This window comes from Camelus ferus, chromosome 15 (genome assembly GCF_009834535.1).
Source record: "Camelus ferus isolate YT-003-E chromosome 15, BCGSAC_Cfer_1.0, whole genome shotgun sequence".
In the NCBI taxonomy this organism is placed as follows: domain Eukaryota; kingdom Metazoa; phylum Chordata; class Mammalia; order Artiodactyla; family Camelidae; genus Camelus; species Camelus ferus.
This window is the reverse complement of record NC_045710.1, coordinates 51,450,183-51,467,190: the sequence shown is the minus strand read 5'-3', so window position 1 is coordinate 51,467,190 and position 17,008 is coordinate 51,450,183. Positions and strand designations below refer to the sequence as shown.

The following is a 17,008-nucleotide window of genomic DNA, read 5'->3' as shown; positions in this document are numbered from 1 at the left end:
GACAGCAGGCCCTCAATAAATACTCGGATGAACAGAAGTTTTAACTTGTCTGTGCGGCAGCCGCCATGCTCGCTTCTTCCTGGATTGCTTCTCCTTCCCTGTGTCCCTTCTTGCAGAAACAAGCCTATCTTTGTTTAAGGGCTTTATAGCTAGGAACTTTCAGTTGGTTCCTTGAAAGACGGTGGAGGTTTAACACAAACTACCTGGACTTGGTAGGGGTACAAATTCCCGGGAAGTCATGGCCACCCCGGTTGTTCTCTGCACTTTCTTCGTTGCAGATGGGGCTGGAGCTGGATTTTTCCAGACCTTTAAACCACTCCAAAAACTCATTTATCTCCTGTGGCTGGCCACGTCCTGTCCTCAGAATGTTAGCTCTCAGAGCCACATCCTCCACTTTCCTTGTGCACATTCACCCTCCCCGGGACGAGGATTTCTGCCCGATCAACTGAGAATGAGAATTTCTAGGGCAGGTTTTCGCCCCGCCCACCGGAGTCCCATCCTAGGCATGCGCAGGGAACGCTATGCAAATTTCTGGAGCTGCTTCTCTGCATCACTCCCCTTCAGTATTCTGCCCCCCCAATTATAGAATGCTCAGTCTCCCCAAACTCCCATCTCTCTCTCCTCAGTTTAGTGGGCCTGCCATGCTCCCTGGGGACACCCTCCCCCCTGCACAGTGGTCTGGGAAGATCCTCCAGGAACAAACCCAGGAAGGTGGTTGGGTCAACCAGTCAGACCCCAGTTGTTGTCCAATGTCTGAAACAATTGTTTCATATATTTTGTCTAGTGTTCTGCTTGCTTATAGAAAAAGGGCTGGTCCGGTTTCTCATCATGACCAGAATTGCTTGTTTAGGTCTTCTGCCCATTTTTGGATTTTTTTAAAATTATTAAGTTGTATGAACTGTTTATATATTCTGGAAATTAAGCCCTTGTCAGTCTAATCTTTTGCAAATATTTTTTCTGTGGGTTCTGTAGATTGTCTTTTTGTTTTGCTTATGATTTCCTTTGCTGTGCAGAAGCTTATAAATTTAATTAGGTCCCATTTGTTTATTTTTGCTTTTATTTCTATTGCTTGGGTAGACTGCCCTAGGAGAACATTGCTGAGATTTATGTTGGATAATGTTTTGCCCATGTTTTCTTCTAAGAGGTTTATAGTATCTTGTCTTATGTTTAAGTCTTTAAGCCATTTTGAGTTTATTTTTGTGTATGGTGTGAGGGGGTGTTCTAGCTTCACTGATTTACATGCAGCTGTTTCCCCAACACCATTTGCTGAAGAGACTGGCTTTACTCCATTGTATGTTCTTGCCTCCTTTGTCAAAGATTAATTGACCAAAAGTCTGTGAGTTTATTTCTGGGCTCTATTTTCTCTAAACGTCCTGTGGAGGATGTATTGAAAGCTGCAATTTCCCCAAGAATGAGAAAGGCAGGGGAATTAAGTTCTCTGCAGACTGACTGGAGCCATCTGGGGAGCTAGAGTGAAATCTGCTGTTATCCTGAAGTCAGCTTGTTCCACTGATCCATACGTCTGTTTTTGTACCAATACCATGCTGTTTTAATTATTGTAGCTTCTAATAGCTTTTGTTTGTTTGTTTATTTCTAATAGCCTTTGACTCAGGTATTTCAGTATTACTTTGTTTAATGTCTAAAGATTCATAACCATGAAATTTACTAGAAGAATTTTACTTTTTTTTTTTTAATGGAGATTCTGGGAGATTAAACCCAGGACCTTGTGCATGCTAAGCATGTGCTCTACCACTGAGCTCTACCTCCCTCTAAATTTTACTTTTTATCAATATTCATTCAATCAGGGAGTATTTATTGTGCTTCCGCTATGCACCAAGCACCCTTTGAGGGTTTGGGGATTCAGCAGTGAACCAAATAATGAAAAAACCCAGCCCTCATGAAGCCGGCATTCTAGTAGGGAGGAGAGCTGGTTAGGACATCCGGCCCCTTCTCATAATAGCCACAGGCAGGAGTCTTGTGACGCTTGCAAGCTGGGGCTGGGGCCTTCTGGAGTAGCAAGCAGCTGCTCACCATTGATCCAGCCAGCTGTGCTCTGTGGTCTGCAGCTAACGAATCAGGAACAGGTAAACGTGAAGGACTCTCTCCTGCTCACACTCCAGGGTCACGTGCTTGGGCTGGCCATGTCTCTCCTGTGGAGGATGTTCTGAAAGCTGCAATTTCCCCAAGAATGAGAAAGGCAGGGGAATTAAGTTTTCTGCAGACTGAGCAGAGCCATCAGGGGAGGCACAGTGAAATCTGCAGTTGTCCTGAAGCAGTCGGCTTGTCACCCTGAGGTGCTGGCTTCCACTGTGGGAACCCTGGGCAGCTGCCACTCTCAGTGACCACAGATGGCACTGGTGGCAATAGCAGTCTGTGGCAGATGATCGCCACCACACGGGGTATGCTGCTGCCCGCTGGTGCCCACAGCCATTCCTCCCAGAGCCATCTTTCCAGTCTTTCTGGGTATGAGGACCCCACCTGACAGAGGCTGAGGTCTACACCTTGGGATCTGGGGGCAAGCCTGACTCTGGCACAGGGAGAAGACAGCATGCACTTTCTGGTTGTCATGAACTAACCTCCCAGGCCTGGTTTTCTAGGGGAAGGGAACAATTTCTCAGTCAGGAGAGAGAGCATGTTTTGGAGAAAGACGTCACAGCATTTTGAGGATGATGGAGGTCACTAGTTTAGAAGGAAAGGTACCCCTACTTATCATAGTTGACAATTCTGAGTGTCCTCTGCCAACTGATATCCCAGCCCGTGCTCCGGAATTCTTACAGCACTCGCTCCCATATACCCAGATTTGGGGCTGGGCCTTGGCCCAGTCCCCCACGCGTTCCTACACCATGCCCACCGGACAGAGCCTCTCCCTTTGCATTGCTCTCACTTATAAGGGCCTGTTATAAGTGGCTGCACCTCTGTCTGCTACCAGCAATTCCTGGGGCTCAAAGCCAAACAACCCCAGAGACCCCCACCACCAATGAAAGCTCCAGGCTCCCAGGGAGAGTCACAGGAGAGTGAGGAGGCCTGGGTTGCATTTCGGAGGGGCAGTTTAGGGTAGAACAAGGGGCTGCCAGCTGGGCCTCAAAAAGGGCCCACATAGCACAGTGTCCACAGCACACTTGTGCCTCTCAGTTCCCCCCTAAAGCAGCCTGCACCCAGCTTCATCTAGAACTTCCCAGAGCCCTGCTTTTCTTGCATCTTACCCTCCTGGGATCTGACGAGCACTTCCCACTCCCAGCTGTACAGGTCCCAGGACTAGGATTCTGGGCCCCCTTCAAGGTGGCCCCAATGAACCTCTCATGACATCTCTGCTGTGGGGTCACTGGAACCGAGCCCCGTACATACCTCAGTGTCCCTCTACCAGCTTCTGCACTGTTGCTCAGAACATCCCTCTGCCTGGGTCACCTAGGATTTGTCTGTACAATAGCTGAGTTTCTGGATGTTCTATCTGGTTCATAAACCGTGATTGCTCTTCTAGCCATCACATCCCACATCCAATGTGGTGGGAGTTACATGAGGCAGGAGAGGCTTGTGGTTATAGACCCAGGGTGTGTAGCCAGACTGTCTGGGTTCAGTTCCAGCTTTGCCCCTTTCTAGCTGGGAAAGCCCATTACCTGACTTTTGTGTCTCAACTTCCTCTCCTGGGAATAAATTAGAATCCCTCTCTTGAGGCTGTCGGGTGGGCTGAGAAAATGAATGCACCACGGGCTTGGAATATGCATGGCACCGGGTCCCATTGTACAAGCCTTAGCTGTTACTGTTACGTCAGTGGCCTGGTGGATTTCTCACTGCATCACAGAGCAAGGTTCTTTTCTAATCCCTCCTTTACAGAAGGCAAGACGAGGCTTAGAATCTGAATGAATTACTCAAAGGCCCTAGGAACCCCAGTGTCTCAGAAGCTCTTCCCCTCTGACCCACGATGAACCCTCGGGCCCTTTTAAGTCTCAGCTCCTGTGTGAGGCTCCATAGCCCACAGGCCATAAGCATCCATCTACCCCTTTGCGAGGTGGCCCGGCATCTCCCTGCATCTTATCAGAGCTCCAGGCTCCTGGCTGCAGCCGAAACACAGCAGCACAAATGAGAAGGGCTTCAGCTGAGGGTCCCTGTGAGGAAACGACCTTTCAGCAGCTTCCTGGGGACAGAGCCCGTGGGTCTGTTCCTCTTTTCTGCTCTTGGTGGAGAAACACTTCTGACCCGCTGTTACCCCTGCTGGGGATGCGGCCAGGATGCTGACCCCAGCTCATGCCCAGGGGGTGAAGGAGGAGCACGAGGGAAGTGAAGTGTGGGCCACAGGGAGCAGGGCCTGCCTGCTGGTGGACCAGGTCAACCAGAAGCACAGGGCTGGGCCCAGAGACCTTGGGTTGGAGGCCGCTCAGACCTCGAGGAGACAGGACTGCCATGGAGACGGCAGACTCGAGTTCCAGCCTCAGCTCTGCCACTGAGCAGCAGTGGGACCTTGGCTAGTTACTCACTTGTCCGGCATCAATTTTCCCATTTGTCCAAGGGAAGTAAAGCCTAATTCCCAGGAATGTGGTGAGATAAGATAGTACATGCTATGTAATAAATAATATGTAATAATAAATACACTTATGTGACTACGAATAATAATATGCAACTTCCAAATCCGTTTCGATGGGAATTCCGGGCAAGGTGAGCATGTCTTTATACTTTTTGATTCCTTTTAAAATGTCATTCTGGGCCTTCCTTTACTAAAGCTGTTATTCACCACTCTCTCACATCTTGGCTGAGCGAAGGAGATGAAGGGAACTGTGTCTGAGCAAGGGTTTAGTTGGGGTGGAGGTCTTCCAAGCACCCAGGATGGGTGTTCCCATCAGGAGGTGGGTGTTCTGCTCAGCTGGGTGCCAGGGTAGCGAACAGGCAAAGACTGATGAGCTGAATCTGCTGGGGCTCTTACTCTGTGTCTGGGGGTGGAAGATGATGTGGCTTGGCCCCCTCGCCCATTTACCCCACCCCCCTCCATTTCTCAGAACCCCCTGGACCCAGGGTTCCGGATGACAAGTCAGAAGATGTAATTAGAAACAAGTGTGTGATATTGTGAGCGTGGATGTGAGGCAGAGTGCCCCTCCTTGTCCTTTTGTCTGTTTCCTGCGGACAAGCCAGCGCGTGGGGACTCCAGGTGTCTCCGCCGCAGTGTTCCTGGCCCCGCCCCAAGCTTTGGAAAGCTGCCTGGTGGTGTGTCCTTGAACTCAGAGCTCTTCTTGCTCCTTCAGCCCTCCCAGTGATTGTGTAAGCACTGAAATCGCTGAATTAAACCCCTTGGCATCTGCTGAGAATATCTAGAAGAGTTTCTGACCCTGCTCTGAACCCTGACTGGGGCGAATGGCCTGAGGTCTTTGCTGCTGCAAGGTTGGTCCATGCTGGGCACCAGTGATGGCAGAAGCCTCAAAGGGGACAGCTCCAGTTTTAGAAATGACACCCAGGAGCAATGATGGAGGAGTGATGATTTGGAAGGAATCCAAGGAGGAACAGAGCTGCATCGCTGACCTCCACTTTTCACACTGTTAGAGGCGAGAGAAATAAACAGTTTTGTTCATTGGGCCCTTGCATTATTGGATGATGGTAAGTTATCAGCACCTTAACTCAGACTGGCTTATGTGATTGCTCTCCCTCAGAAAAGATGGCTCAGTTGAGGAATTAAATGCCAAGAGGCCAGAAAATTATAGTTGGAGTTGATGGAGGGGAGCGGGTCTGAGGAATAAAGCCTGGGGTTCTCACGCTGGATTCCTGATACACACCAGCTTGCCCACTCAAGTGTTTGGAAATAAAATAGAATAATGTCGATAATCTCCTTTTTGATGCTCAAGGAAAGCTAAGTAAATGGGTAAACCATTTCCATTTTAAGCTTCATCCCCACACATTTGGCTCTTCCCTCTGCCTCCCAGCAGACAACACCAAGGGAATTTAGAGCAAACAAAATTATTTTCCTTCTTAAAAATATGTATTGTTATTGGTGTTGGATTGGAGTTAGAGGAATAAGTGTGAACTTACGCTTTTTAAACATACCTATCCATCTGTATACAGAGACAGCTAGATATAGCTGTGTGTGAGTATACGCGCGCGTTGTGTGTGCGAATGTATAGTTTCTGTCTGCAGAAAGAACATAGAAACAATGACATTCCAAAAGGAATGAACAATCAAGCATCCAGTCTTGGTTTCTAAATCCCATCCTCCCCTAAAAGGAGAATTAATTGATTTCAGGGATGGGGCTAGGAAAATTCGAGATGAGCCTGGAATGTATTGTGTCTCTTTGGGCACAAGTAAGAAAGTGCTCAAAGAATGATGGGCTCATGTCAAAAGGACAGAGAAGCCAGCTTGAGTGGGCTCCCACAGGCCAAATCTGTGACAATTTGAGCATCAAAATAAGGATAGGAATGAATTACATCTTATTGAATAAAAGAGAAACCCATGAGCTCATGGTGACACAACAAAATTAATCAATAACTGGGGAGAAGGGAAACCTCTTCCCCGAAGGAGGATGCCAACTGTTTGGCCATTGTTAGTGTGGTGGTGAATTCAGGCAGGAGTCAGCAAAGGACACTAAGGATGTCTGCTCACAGAATATCAATTAAAAGGGGGAAAATATTTAAAGTGAAGAAACCTGGCAGAAACCACCTTGATGGGGTGATCAAGGTTATCATCACCAGGGGTGGAACAGGTCAACATCACGTGTCTCCTCATGTGACGCACCGAGGAAACCCCAGCATCTCTTCTACGGAGTCTCCGCCAAGAGGGCAGAACCTGGGTCTGGACACAAGGAAACACCGGGTAGACCGAGGTAGAGGGACATCCTACGGAATGAAAGGCTTCCACTCTCTGAAACTGCCAAAGTCGTGAAGACAGGGCAAGACCAAGGAAACGCTTTAGAAAAAGAATAATGAACACAGGAATATTCATAAAAAGAAAGGGAGCAACGAAGCAAGTGTGAAAAAAAGTTAGCAAGTAGAGAACCTAGATCAGGGGGATACAGGACGTCTTCGTTACTGCTCTTGCAACCCATTTATTTCAGAGTGAATTTTTAAAAAGGTTTTTGTGTATCTATCAGTTTTCCCCCTGATGTGTGTGTATATACACGTGTATACGTATATCCAGAGAAACTCAGGCCCCGGCTTAGATAGGTTAAATCAGAATTTGCGGGACTGGTACCCGGGACGGTGGAGTTTTCAAAAACTCCCCAGGTGACTCCAGTGTGCAGCCCAATTTGCGAGCCCGCGCTGTAATCCAGGGTTCACGGAAATCACCTGTGGAACTTGTAAAACAGAAGGTTTCAGAGAAGCTTCCCGAGAGCGGGCCGGGCGGGTACGCAGGCGCGCAGGGGAAGCCGACAGGTGGTCCGGGCGCCCGCGCCCCCGCCCCCGCCCGCGGGCCCCGCGCGGCCGCAGGTGCTCCCGAGGGCGGGCCCGGCCGCCCGCAGGCCCCCGCGCGCCGCCATGGACGCCGCGCCCGCGCTCCTGGGCGCCCCGCGGGCCGAGGTGCTGGACGACGTGCTGCGGGAGCAGTTCGGGCCGCTGCCCAAGCTGGCTGCCATCTGCCGGCTCAAGCGGCTGCCGTCGGGCGGCTACTCGCCCACTGAGGACCTGCAGTTGGTGCTGGAGCGGCGGCGCGTGGCCAACGCCAAGGAGCGCGAGCGGGTGAGCGCCGGGCCGCCTTCCTCCCGGCTCGCCCTCGGCCCACCGCCCTCTCCAGACACCTCCGGGACCCGGGGTGCCCACTCCCCAGTCGGGGGCCCCAGGGCGACTTCGACCTCCCGAGGGCCGGCTCGTGTTCCCCTCAACCCGCTTGGGGATGGCGCCTCGCCGGCCACCCACCCGGACGGGTGCGGGAACCGGGCCTGGGTGGGGGGGGGGGGGGCAGAGGTCTGACAACTTCAAACGTCTCCCCTGGACGGGTGCTTTGACCCCTCAGGGCGCAGCAGTGCGCCTACATCTCACTACCTCCTGCTTCGGGTGGATGCTTGGGGTCCCCTTTCCTCTGTGTTCGGCCTCGAAGCACAAATGACGTGAGGGACAGGGGGCCTAATGCCAGATACTCATTTCCTTACTTTAAACAAAGAATGACAGCGCCTCGGTGTGCACCCAGACGCCCATTCAGCCCCGGCAGGAGACAGACAGTGGCTATTTCCCAGTCTGGAGGGACGCGGTGAATCACCAAGCGGGATGGGCCCGCGGGCGGAGTCGGAGCGCCATCTACTGGTAGCTTTCAGTATTTCCAACTAAACTCTGGCCCTAAACTTGTCAGATCCTGTCTCCTTTCTGCCCTTTGCAGTTTAGGGGTTCGGGCTGCAGCAGAGGTGAGCCCAGAGAGGGAAGGGCGAGCGGTGGAAGAGGGAGGGCGCACATTTCGGCCTGGGGCTTGAGGAGAAAGTTCAAGTGGGGGCTGTTCCTGCACACTCCTGGGCCCTTTAGACATGTAGCCCCAATCAATTCGGAGCTTTGTTTGGGAAAAGGTGTGAGGAGAAAGGACCAACTAAGAGAAGACTTAAGGGAAAGGTGGGAACCCTTTATGATAACCCGGTGATCTGATGTGATGACGTGACCCTGAAACAAATACAGTATTTTGCATTTTACGTTGGGCTCTCCCAGCAGGAATTACTTTCTGCAGAGAACTTGTCCTGGTGTTATCCACTATTTCAAAACGAATGACCTTATTCTTCTTCATAATAATGAAATGACTACACCTGGAAAACAGAGAAACTATTAACAGGGACTAAATAGGGAAAAGAAACACCCATAATTCAAATATAACTACCATGAACTATCTTGTATAATTCCTCCTAGTCTTTTTTCTAGTTATGCTTGGGCTTGTATATAATCTTGTGATCTCATCTAGTGCACATCTTTGTATTTTTTTTCACTTAGCAGTAATAAAAGCATTTCTTCATATTCCTAAGCGTTTTTTTCAAAGAACAGCTTTCCACTTCATAGTCCAACATATAAACGGACCATATTTTATCCAGTCTCCAAGTGTTGGGCATGTGTTCTTTTTTGCAGCTTTTTACTGGTACCTAGATCTACAGGCATGTTTGATGATTGCTTTAGAACCAAATGGCAGAAGTGGAATTACTGGGTATAAACGATGTCATGACTTTTGATACAAGTTGCCCAATTGCTTTCTAGAAAAGTTTATTAATTTTTATTCCCTTTTACGAGATATAGGACTGTTCCCTTTTTCCATGCCCAATGCTGGGTATGATAAACAAAACAAAAATGTTGCAAGCTTGGTGCATGAAAAATGGTATCTAATTTCTGTTTTAGTTTGTAGTTCTTTGATGATTAAAGTTCAATATTTTCATAAGTTTATCAGTCATTGTATTCTGTGAACGGGCTGGCTCTATGTCCCTTGGCCACTTTGATGTGGGGTGGGAGGGGCTCTCAACATAAGTGAATATATCAACTTTATGGTGTAGTGGGAGCCAGTTCCTCAAAAGCCAGTGTGCCCCGGGGGGTGATCATCGGAATTCCAGGCCTTTGAAGCTGAAGGATTAGATCCCGGAGATTAAGGGGAAAAAGGTACTTCATTTTACTTTTCAAATCTCACCAACATGCAGGCTCTCTGTACTCTAACACTTGACTGTTTATCATAACTAGACAAGCGTTTGTACATTTTATTCATTATTATTAGTACAGCTTATTGAGGACTTTCTATGGGCTTGGTCAGGAAGAAGTGTTTTTTTGTGTAATAATGTCACTTAATCACCGCAGAAAAATGCTCCATCACTGCAAGGTGGGTATTTTCCACTTTGTATCTAAACAAACCAAGGCTTGGCGATATGAAGTATCCTACACATTTTTGTAAAGCTGAACGGTAGAGCTGGGTTCTAAATCCTGATGTGCTGGCTCTGAGCTTTAGCCACTACCTGTACTGCGTCTACACTGCGGTGGGTGTGCTCTCAGAGGAAGGGGAGGAGCTCAGCGTGGGCGTAGACACTCCTCCCAGTGCCGGGTTCACGCCGGCCCCTCCGCTCGCCAGGAAACCGGGGAGCCTCGGCTCTTCACCGCCCAGACAGGAGAGCTGTGGAACCCAGCCCTCACAGCCCACTTCTGTGGTTTGGGGAGAGGTCTTACAGATTCGCTTCTTTGTGCATCACTGTGCTTTTCTCCCTTGCAGATAAAAAATCTCAACCGTGGTTTTGCCAAACTGAAGGCCCTGGTGCCGTTTCTTCCCCAAAGCAGGAAGCCTAGCAAAGTTGATATCCTTAAAGGTGCGACTGAATACATCCAAGTTCTCAGTGATGTTTTGGAAGGAGCCAAAGACTCGGAGGTAAAGGTTTAAGAAGTTGGAACAATGATGCCCCCCGTTGATCGAGCCCTTTCTCTGTGCCAGGCATTCTGCACGTATATTGATGTGCGTGTTCTAGTTAGCTTGTAACAGTCCTCTGAGCTATTTATCAGCCCCATTTTACAGAGGAGGAAGCCACAATACAGGTAAAGGCTATGAAGCTAAGGAATGTCAGGACAGGGGTTTGAATCCAGGTCTGTGTGAGCTTTGGAGCCAAGTTCCTGACCAGGTGTATCCTCACCGCCTGTCTCTGTCGAGGCCTCTAGCTCCTGACTGCTTAGCCTTTAACAGGACTTCAACAGCGGGGGCACGGGAGGAGGCCCCACTCGGTGGTGGGGTCTCCCTTCAGCAGGACGCACATCAGGCAGGACACAGAGAGGAAGAGGCATGTCCCTTGGGAGAGGCCCTCCCTGAGGGACAACCCTGCCCCAGAGCCCAGTGATGGCCTGGTGATGCCAGTTTCCTGGGGTTGTGCCACCGTCCAGTGGGACAACATGAGGGAACCTGCTTCGTAAACTGTGAAGCACCACAGTGTCACCACCATTATCGGGGCACGTAGCTCAGGGATGTCATTAGGCAGCGGGAGGTGGAAGCTGGTTTCATGGGCTCACTCCATGGAGAGGTAAAGCTAGGAGGCCTGGAAATGGCACAGTCATCAGAGGAGGTAAGGTATGAAGAGAGGAAAGGCCTTAGAAACGACCTCTAAGTGACACTGCTGAGAGGAGGAGCCATCCAAGAGGGGCAGGTGGAGAAGCAAGATGGGGCCGAACAACCCGGGGAGGGAGGGATTTGGGGAGTCTGAGTGTGGAAGGTGGTGGGAGACGCTGCAGGGGGGCCGGGAAGACGACCAGGCCCAGCACATGAGGTGTGGGATGGGAGCGGGCTGGGGGTCCACTCGCGGTGGGTAGGGGGTGTGTCATTGGTAAACACCTCGAGGCCAGGCCTAGGGAGATGGTGAACTTCAAGTCCATTCAGCCTGGAAGTCTGAGCCTGGAAAGAAGGATCCAAAGGATGGGAAAGGAACAGTTGTCAGATCAGTGAAGGTCTTTCTAAGTAGCAATGTGACCCTGTTTAGGGACAAAGGAGGTCAGATAGTCGAGAGAAGAGAAACACACTCATTCTAGGAGCTTAGGGCAGAAGTAGCAGGTACATAATGGTACCCCCTCCCCTTGCCTGCTAGTCCTCCTTAGGTGACTTCTGGGAGGATACATTCTGGGATGGTGGGAGTGGATCGTCCTATTGGCCAAATTGGATGGCATGTGGACATGTGCCAGTGGCTGCCTCAGTTTTTCCTTGCATGTGAACTGTCTAACAGAAGTGCTCTGATAAAATACAGAAACTGTTCCAGGCTATCATCTTTTTAATGCAGTTGCCAATCACACAAATTTTAAGGTTATAGAAGCACAAAATACGGTCTATTGGGCAATGATTTTTCTTTCCATAAGAACTTAAGCATGGCCCTCATCCACTTAAGTAAAATTTCATAGGTTAAAACTTTGAAATATATTGATGTAAGACTTCAAAACCTGACTGTCATATTATACTGTTTGACATCTAAATATGGTTTCTAGAGACAAGACCCAGATCATCAGAACTATAGCACCAGAACTTCCGAACCACATATATCCTTGGCCAGAGAGCCATCGAGAAACACCACCCGACATGCTGGCTGTGCTGTGGGCTTGAAGAATGAGGAGGAAGGGTCCTGGGCAGATGGTGGCAGTGGTGAGTCGTCACACCCTTGTTGCCAGAGGGCGGTGTCTGCGACAGCAGTTAGCTGCCCAACCAGGAGTCTGGTAAAGTGTTTCTTCTTAAATAGCCATGTAGCTGTCCAAAAACTCATAACGCATCCCTTGAGGCATGTGGCATTTTCTATGTTAAAACGTGATTGAAACCAGATCCTTGTGTGAAAGCAACGAGGTGGGGAGGTGCAGTTTGCTGGTTGGAAAGATCTATGATTATATTCAGAAGTTGCTTGGAAAGCAGCTCAAGGGAAAGGCAGCTCCTCCGGAATCACCCAATACAGACTTAAGCTTAATTTTTTATGACCCTGACTAATACATCAGACAGTTTTCTGGATTCTAAGGTCTTCAGAAAAAGAAATAAGTAGCTTGCCCTGCATGGAGCTGCATGAGGATCCCATACACACACACACTCCCTTGCAAGCACGTTTGCTCACACACGCATGTTTGTTTTTGAGTTGCCCTTGTTGGAAGCAGGGTTTGTAAGTAACAACAAAGGAGTTTTTGTAACAGCTGTTACTTTGCCAAACTAATGAGCTGCTGGAAGAAGCAGCTTGCTTCTCCACGTCTAGAGAGTGGACTTTTGGCCCTTGCTGTGTCTCACTGTTGCCCAAACAAGACTCCTTGCTCCCTCCTACAACACGACTGCTTGGAGGAATCTGGAACCAAGTGTGCTATAACAAGCAAGTTGCTGAGTGTGAAATAAGGACTGTGGAGTCACAGATGATGGTTAGTGGTGGGAGGTGGTTTAGAATAGCTGAGTACAGGCTCTGGGAACAGAATGCTGAGGTTCAAACCCTGATTTTGCCACCTGTCAGCTGTATGACCCTGAGACGTAAGAGAGCTACTAAAGTTCTCCAACCCTCAGTCTCCCCATCTGTAGAATGGGACTGACAATTGGACCCACGTAAGATAACTGTGATTTCAGAATAATTGAGAAGACCAAGGTGATCTTACCATCTTAATAAAGCCACAGATGGAAATATACTAATATGCTTGCAAAATTTTTCCTCCCCAACTGAATCAAGAAATTAGGGTGCATAACATTGTGTGTTACTTTTTATTCTATCATTGGCATGTTTAGAGGTTACTATATATTCTTTTTTATTTAGTTTTATAAATTTTTATTTATCTTGGGGGAAGGTAATTAGGTTTCCTTATTTATTTTTTAGAAGAGGTACTGGGGATTGAACCTGGGACCTCATGCCTCCTAGCATGTGCTCTACCATTTGAGCTATAGCTGCCCCCTACTGCATATTCTTTATAACAAGTTTTAAAGGACTATTAAGTGGACAGTTTTCTAATTGTTGGACATTTGTTTTTAGTTTTTCTCATACACATGGTGAACAAACTGTGCTTAGCTCTTTTTTGTATTTTGTTTTTAGGATAGATTTCCAGAAGTAGAACTGAGTCACAGGTAAGTACAATCCATGACTTGATGCATGGTGCCAGTTTATGACCCCACCAGCTATGTAAGAGTGCTGAGTTCATCATATCCTTGCCAACAGGGGCATCTATTAAAGTGGTACTTTTTTTTTTTACATATATACATATATTTTCAGATTCTTTTCCATTACAGCTTATTACAAGAAATTGAATATAGTTCCCTGTGCTCTACAGTAGGTCCTTGTTGCTTATTTATTTTATATATAGTAGTGTGTATCTGTTAATCTCAAATTCCTAATTTATCCCTCCCCTTCCCCTTTCCTCTTTGGTAACCATAGTTTGTTTTCTGTGTCCATCAGTCTATTTCTGGCTTGTAAATAAAATCTGTACATATAGCTGATATCATATGATAAAATGATAGAATTTTAGTGGGTAAAAAATGGTATCTTTAAATTTGAACATCTTTAATTACTTTTTTTTTCACTTTTGTTTTGTTTTTGAACTGTTTATTCCTATCGTTTAGTCATTTACAATGAGCTCTTCTCTGTTTCAGGTTCTTTCAAGTATGAAAAGTGGAAAGGCCGGCCCAGGGCTACCTTCTACAAATAAATGCAGTCTTGAAAGCTTGAGTCTCTTTTTTTAAAAAAAAAATTGTGATAATTCAAAGTTTAACAGTTACCCTTTAAATGGCCTTGCCTGTCACAAACCTACTTGACTCTCCTTTCTCAGTTTCAGGTACCCAGCTTAGGCCATATGGCACCTCGATGCAGGTTAGACACTCCAGCACCGTGAGCACAGAGGCAGTCTTCTTCTTTGCAACAACTGCTCGCCTGCTCACGAGGACCTAGCACTTAATAAATGTGCCTGTTCTCCATACTTTACATACGCTACCTTGTTCTCCTAACAGTCCTGCAGGATATCCCTGCTTTACAGGTGGAGAGACTGAGGCACAGAGAGCCTGCAGTCCTCTTAGGCTGCCACAGCTTAGACTGCAGACTGGGTGGCTTAACAGAAGTTTATTTCCCACAGTTCCGGAGGTTGGCTAGTCCAAGGTCAAGGCCTGAAGGGCTTAGTTTCTGGGGGACGTTGCTTTTCCAGACAGCTGCCTTCTCTCTGCATCCACACATGGTGCAGAGAGAAAGAAGGAACTCTGGTCTCTCTTCCTCTTATAAGAACACCAGTCCTACTGGATTAAGGCCTCACCTTTATGACCTCATTTAACCTAATGACTTCCTAAAAGCTCTGTCTCCAAATACAGTCACCTTGAGGGTTAGGGCATCAATGTACAAATTTTGAGGGAACAAGATTTAGTTCATAACATTCCACCCCGAACTCCCCCAAATTCATGTTCTTATCACATGCAAAATACATTCATTCCATTCAAACAATCCCCAAAGTCTTAACTCATTCCAGCGTTAACTCTAAAGTCCAAAGTATCACCTAAGACACATATGGGTGAGACCAGAGGTGTGATTCATCCTGAGGCAAGATTCCTTTCCAGCTGTGAGCCTGTGAAACCAGACAAATTACGTGCTCCCAAAATGCGATGGTGAACAGGCACAGAACAGACATCCCCATCCCAAAAGGGAGAAATTAGAAGAAAGTGCTGGTGGGTCCCCAACAAGCCCCAAGCCTAGCAAGGCAAATTCCATTATAGTTTAAGTTTTTGAATAATCCGCTTTGGCTCAGCGTCCCACCTTCCAGGCCCACTGGGGTGGCAGCACCACCCCTCACAGTGGCCTTGCCCTCTGAAACCAGCAGGAAACAGACTTGCCCCCTGGGCCTGTGGTCTGAGTGGCAGCCCAGATGGCCTCCCAAAGGCCTGTGGGTCATTGTTCCCTGTCCTTGAAGAACAGGGCATGTTTGCAACCGAATGCCTCTGTGGTCTCGTTGACAGCCTTCCTTCATTCTGTTCCGCTTTCTCTGTCCCCTTCTGTCCAAACTGGCAGTGTGTTTGTGGTAAAATCCCATCTCTCTTCCTGGCCTCTGCTGAGGTGGTTGATGGAGTCCATGACTTGCGCCCATGATCTCATTATCAAATGGTTGTTCAGCCCCACCCTCAGTGCTCTCTTCAGAGCAAGCACTCTCACTTCTTGCAATATAGATGAGAATTCGCTAAATCTCTAAGTTCCGGTTCCTTTTTGTTTAATAATTCTTTAATTCATCTCTCGCCTCTTGCGTTTCACTATAAGCAGTAAGGCTGACCCAAGCAGCACCTTCAGTAGTTTGCCTAAAAATCTCCCCTGCTAAATATCCAATGTCATCATTTGCGAGTTCTACCTTTGAGAAAAACACTAGACTATAATTTAGCCAAGTTCCTTGCCACTTTGTAACAGGACTGCCTTTCCTGTGGAGTCTGGGGCCTCTCCCCACCAGTGGGCCGTGGTGCCTCACTGCCCTGCATGCTGCTTCCTCATGTGGCTGGGGTTGCAGGTGCTGGGAGGCTCATCTTTTTTTTTTTTTTTTTTAACATTTTTTATTGATTTATAATCATTTTACAAGGTTGTGTCTAATTCCAGTGTTCAGCACAATTTTTCAGTTATTCATGGACATATACACACTCATTGTCACATTTTTTTCTCTGTGAGTTATCATAACATGTTGTGTATATTTCCCTGTGCTATACAGTGTAGTCTATTCTACAATTTTGAAATCCCAGTCTATCCCTTCCCACCCTCCACCCCCCTGGTAACCACAAGTCTGTATTCTCTGTCTGTGAGTCTATGTCTGTCCTTTATTTACGCTTTGTTTTTGTTTGTTTGTTTGTTTTTGTTTTTGTTTTTTAGATTCCACATATGAGCGATCTCATATGGTATTTTTCTTTCTCTTTCTGGCTTACTTCACTTAGAATGACATTCTCCAGGAGCATCCATGTTGCTGCAAATGGCATTATGTTGTCGGTTTTTATGGCTGAGTAGTATTCCATTGTATAAATATACCACATCTTCTTTATCCAGTCACCTGTTGATGGACATTTAGGCTGTTTCCATGTTTTGGCTATTGTAAATAGTGCTGCTATGAACATTGGGGTGCAGGTGTCATCCTGAAGTAGATTTCCTTCTGGATACAAGCCCAGGAGTGGGATTCCTGGGTCATATGGTAAGTCTATTCCTAGTCTTTTGAGGAATCTCCACACTGTTTTCCATAGTGGCTGCACCAAACTGCATTCCCACCAGCAGTGTAGGAGGGTTCCCCTTTCTCCACAGTGCTGGGAGGCTCATCTTAATCAGTAATAATGAGGCTGTACGTACTTTCCCTTGGTGTCCCATTGTGTCTGTATGATGACCCTGGGCGGCAGGAGACTGCGTCTGTTTTCTGGGGCTGCCATAAAAATGTACTGTAGACTGAGTGCCTTGAACCACAGAAATTTACCTGAGGTCAAGAGATGGAGCTGTCAGCAGGCTGGCTTCCTCTGACACTTCTCTCCTTGGCTGTAGATGGTTGTCTTCTCCCTGTGTCAGTCTGTGTCTATTTCCTCTTTTTAAAAAGGCAGCATCCTATTGGATTAAAGCTCACTCACATGACCTAATTTGTTAATTTCTTAATTATCACTAATTTACTTCAGTATCTCTTTGAAGACCCTA

General features: G+C 47.6%; 1 protein-coding gene across 1 annotated transcript; it reads left to right on the top strand.

Annotated features, from left to right (window-relative positions):
* The first annotated feature begins 7,411 nt into the window (after nucleotides 1–7,411).
* On the top strand, nucleotides 7,412–14,035 carry FIGLA (folliculogenesis specific bHLH transcription factor). The gene is made up of 5 exons (XM_032497766.1): nucleotides 7,412–7,649; nucleotides 10,126–10,278; nucleotides 11,868–12,021; nucleotides 13,424–13,455; nucleotides 13,978–14,035. Exons 1-4 carry the CDS (start codon nucleotides 7,449–7,451, stop codon nucleotides 13,426–13,428), a joined length of 513 nt encoding a protein of 170 aa, XP_032353657.1. The 5' UTR covers nucleotides 7,412–7,448; the 3' UTR covers nucleotides 13,429–13,455; nucleotides 13,978–14,035.
* Nucleotides 14,036–17,008: the final 2,973 nt, after the last annotated feature.

What these genes read in the sequence shown, in the direction of transcription:
- FIGLA (XM_032497766.1), top strand. Translation starts at nt 7,449, where the DNA reads ATGGACGCCGCGCCCGCGCTCCTGGGCGCCCCGCGGGCCGAGGTGCTG. An exon ending in ACGCCAAGGAGCGCGAGCGG is followed by an intron (nt 7,650 to 10,125) that starts GTGAGCGCCGGG and finishes TCTCCCTTGCAG; the next exon opens with ATAAAAAATCTCAACCGTGG. An exon ending in AAGGAGCCAAAGACTCGGAG is followed by an intron (nt 10,279 to 11,867) that starts GTAAAGGTTTAA and finishes TATGGTTTCTAG; the next exon opens with AGACAAGACCCAGATCATCA.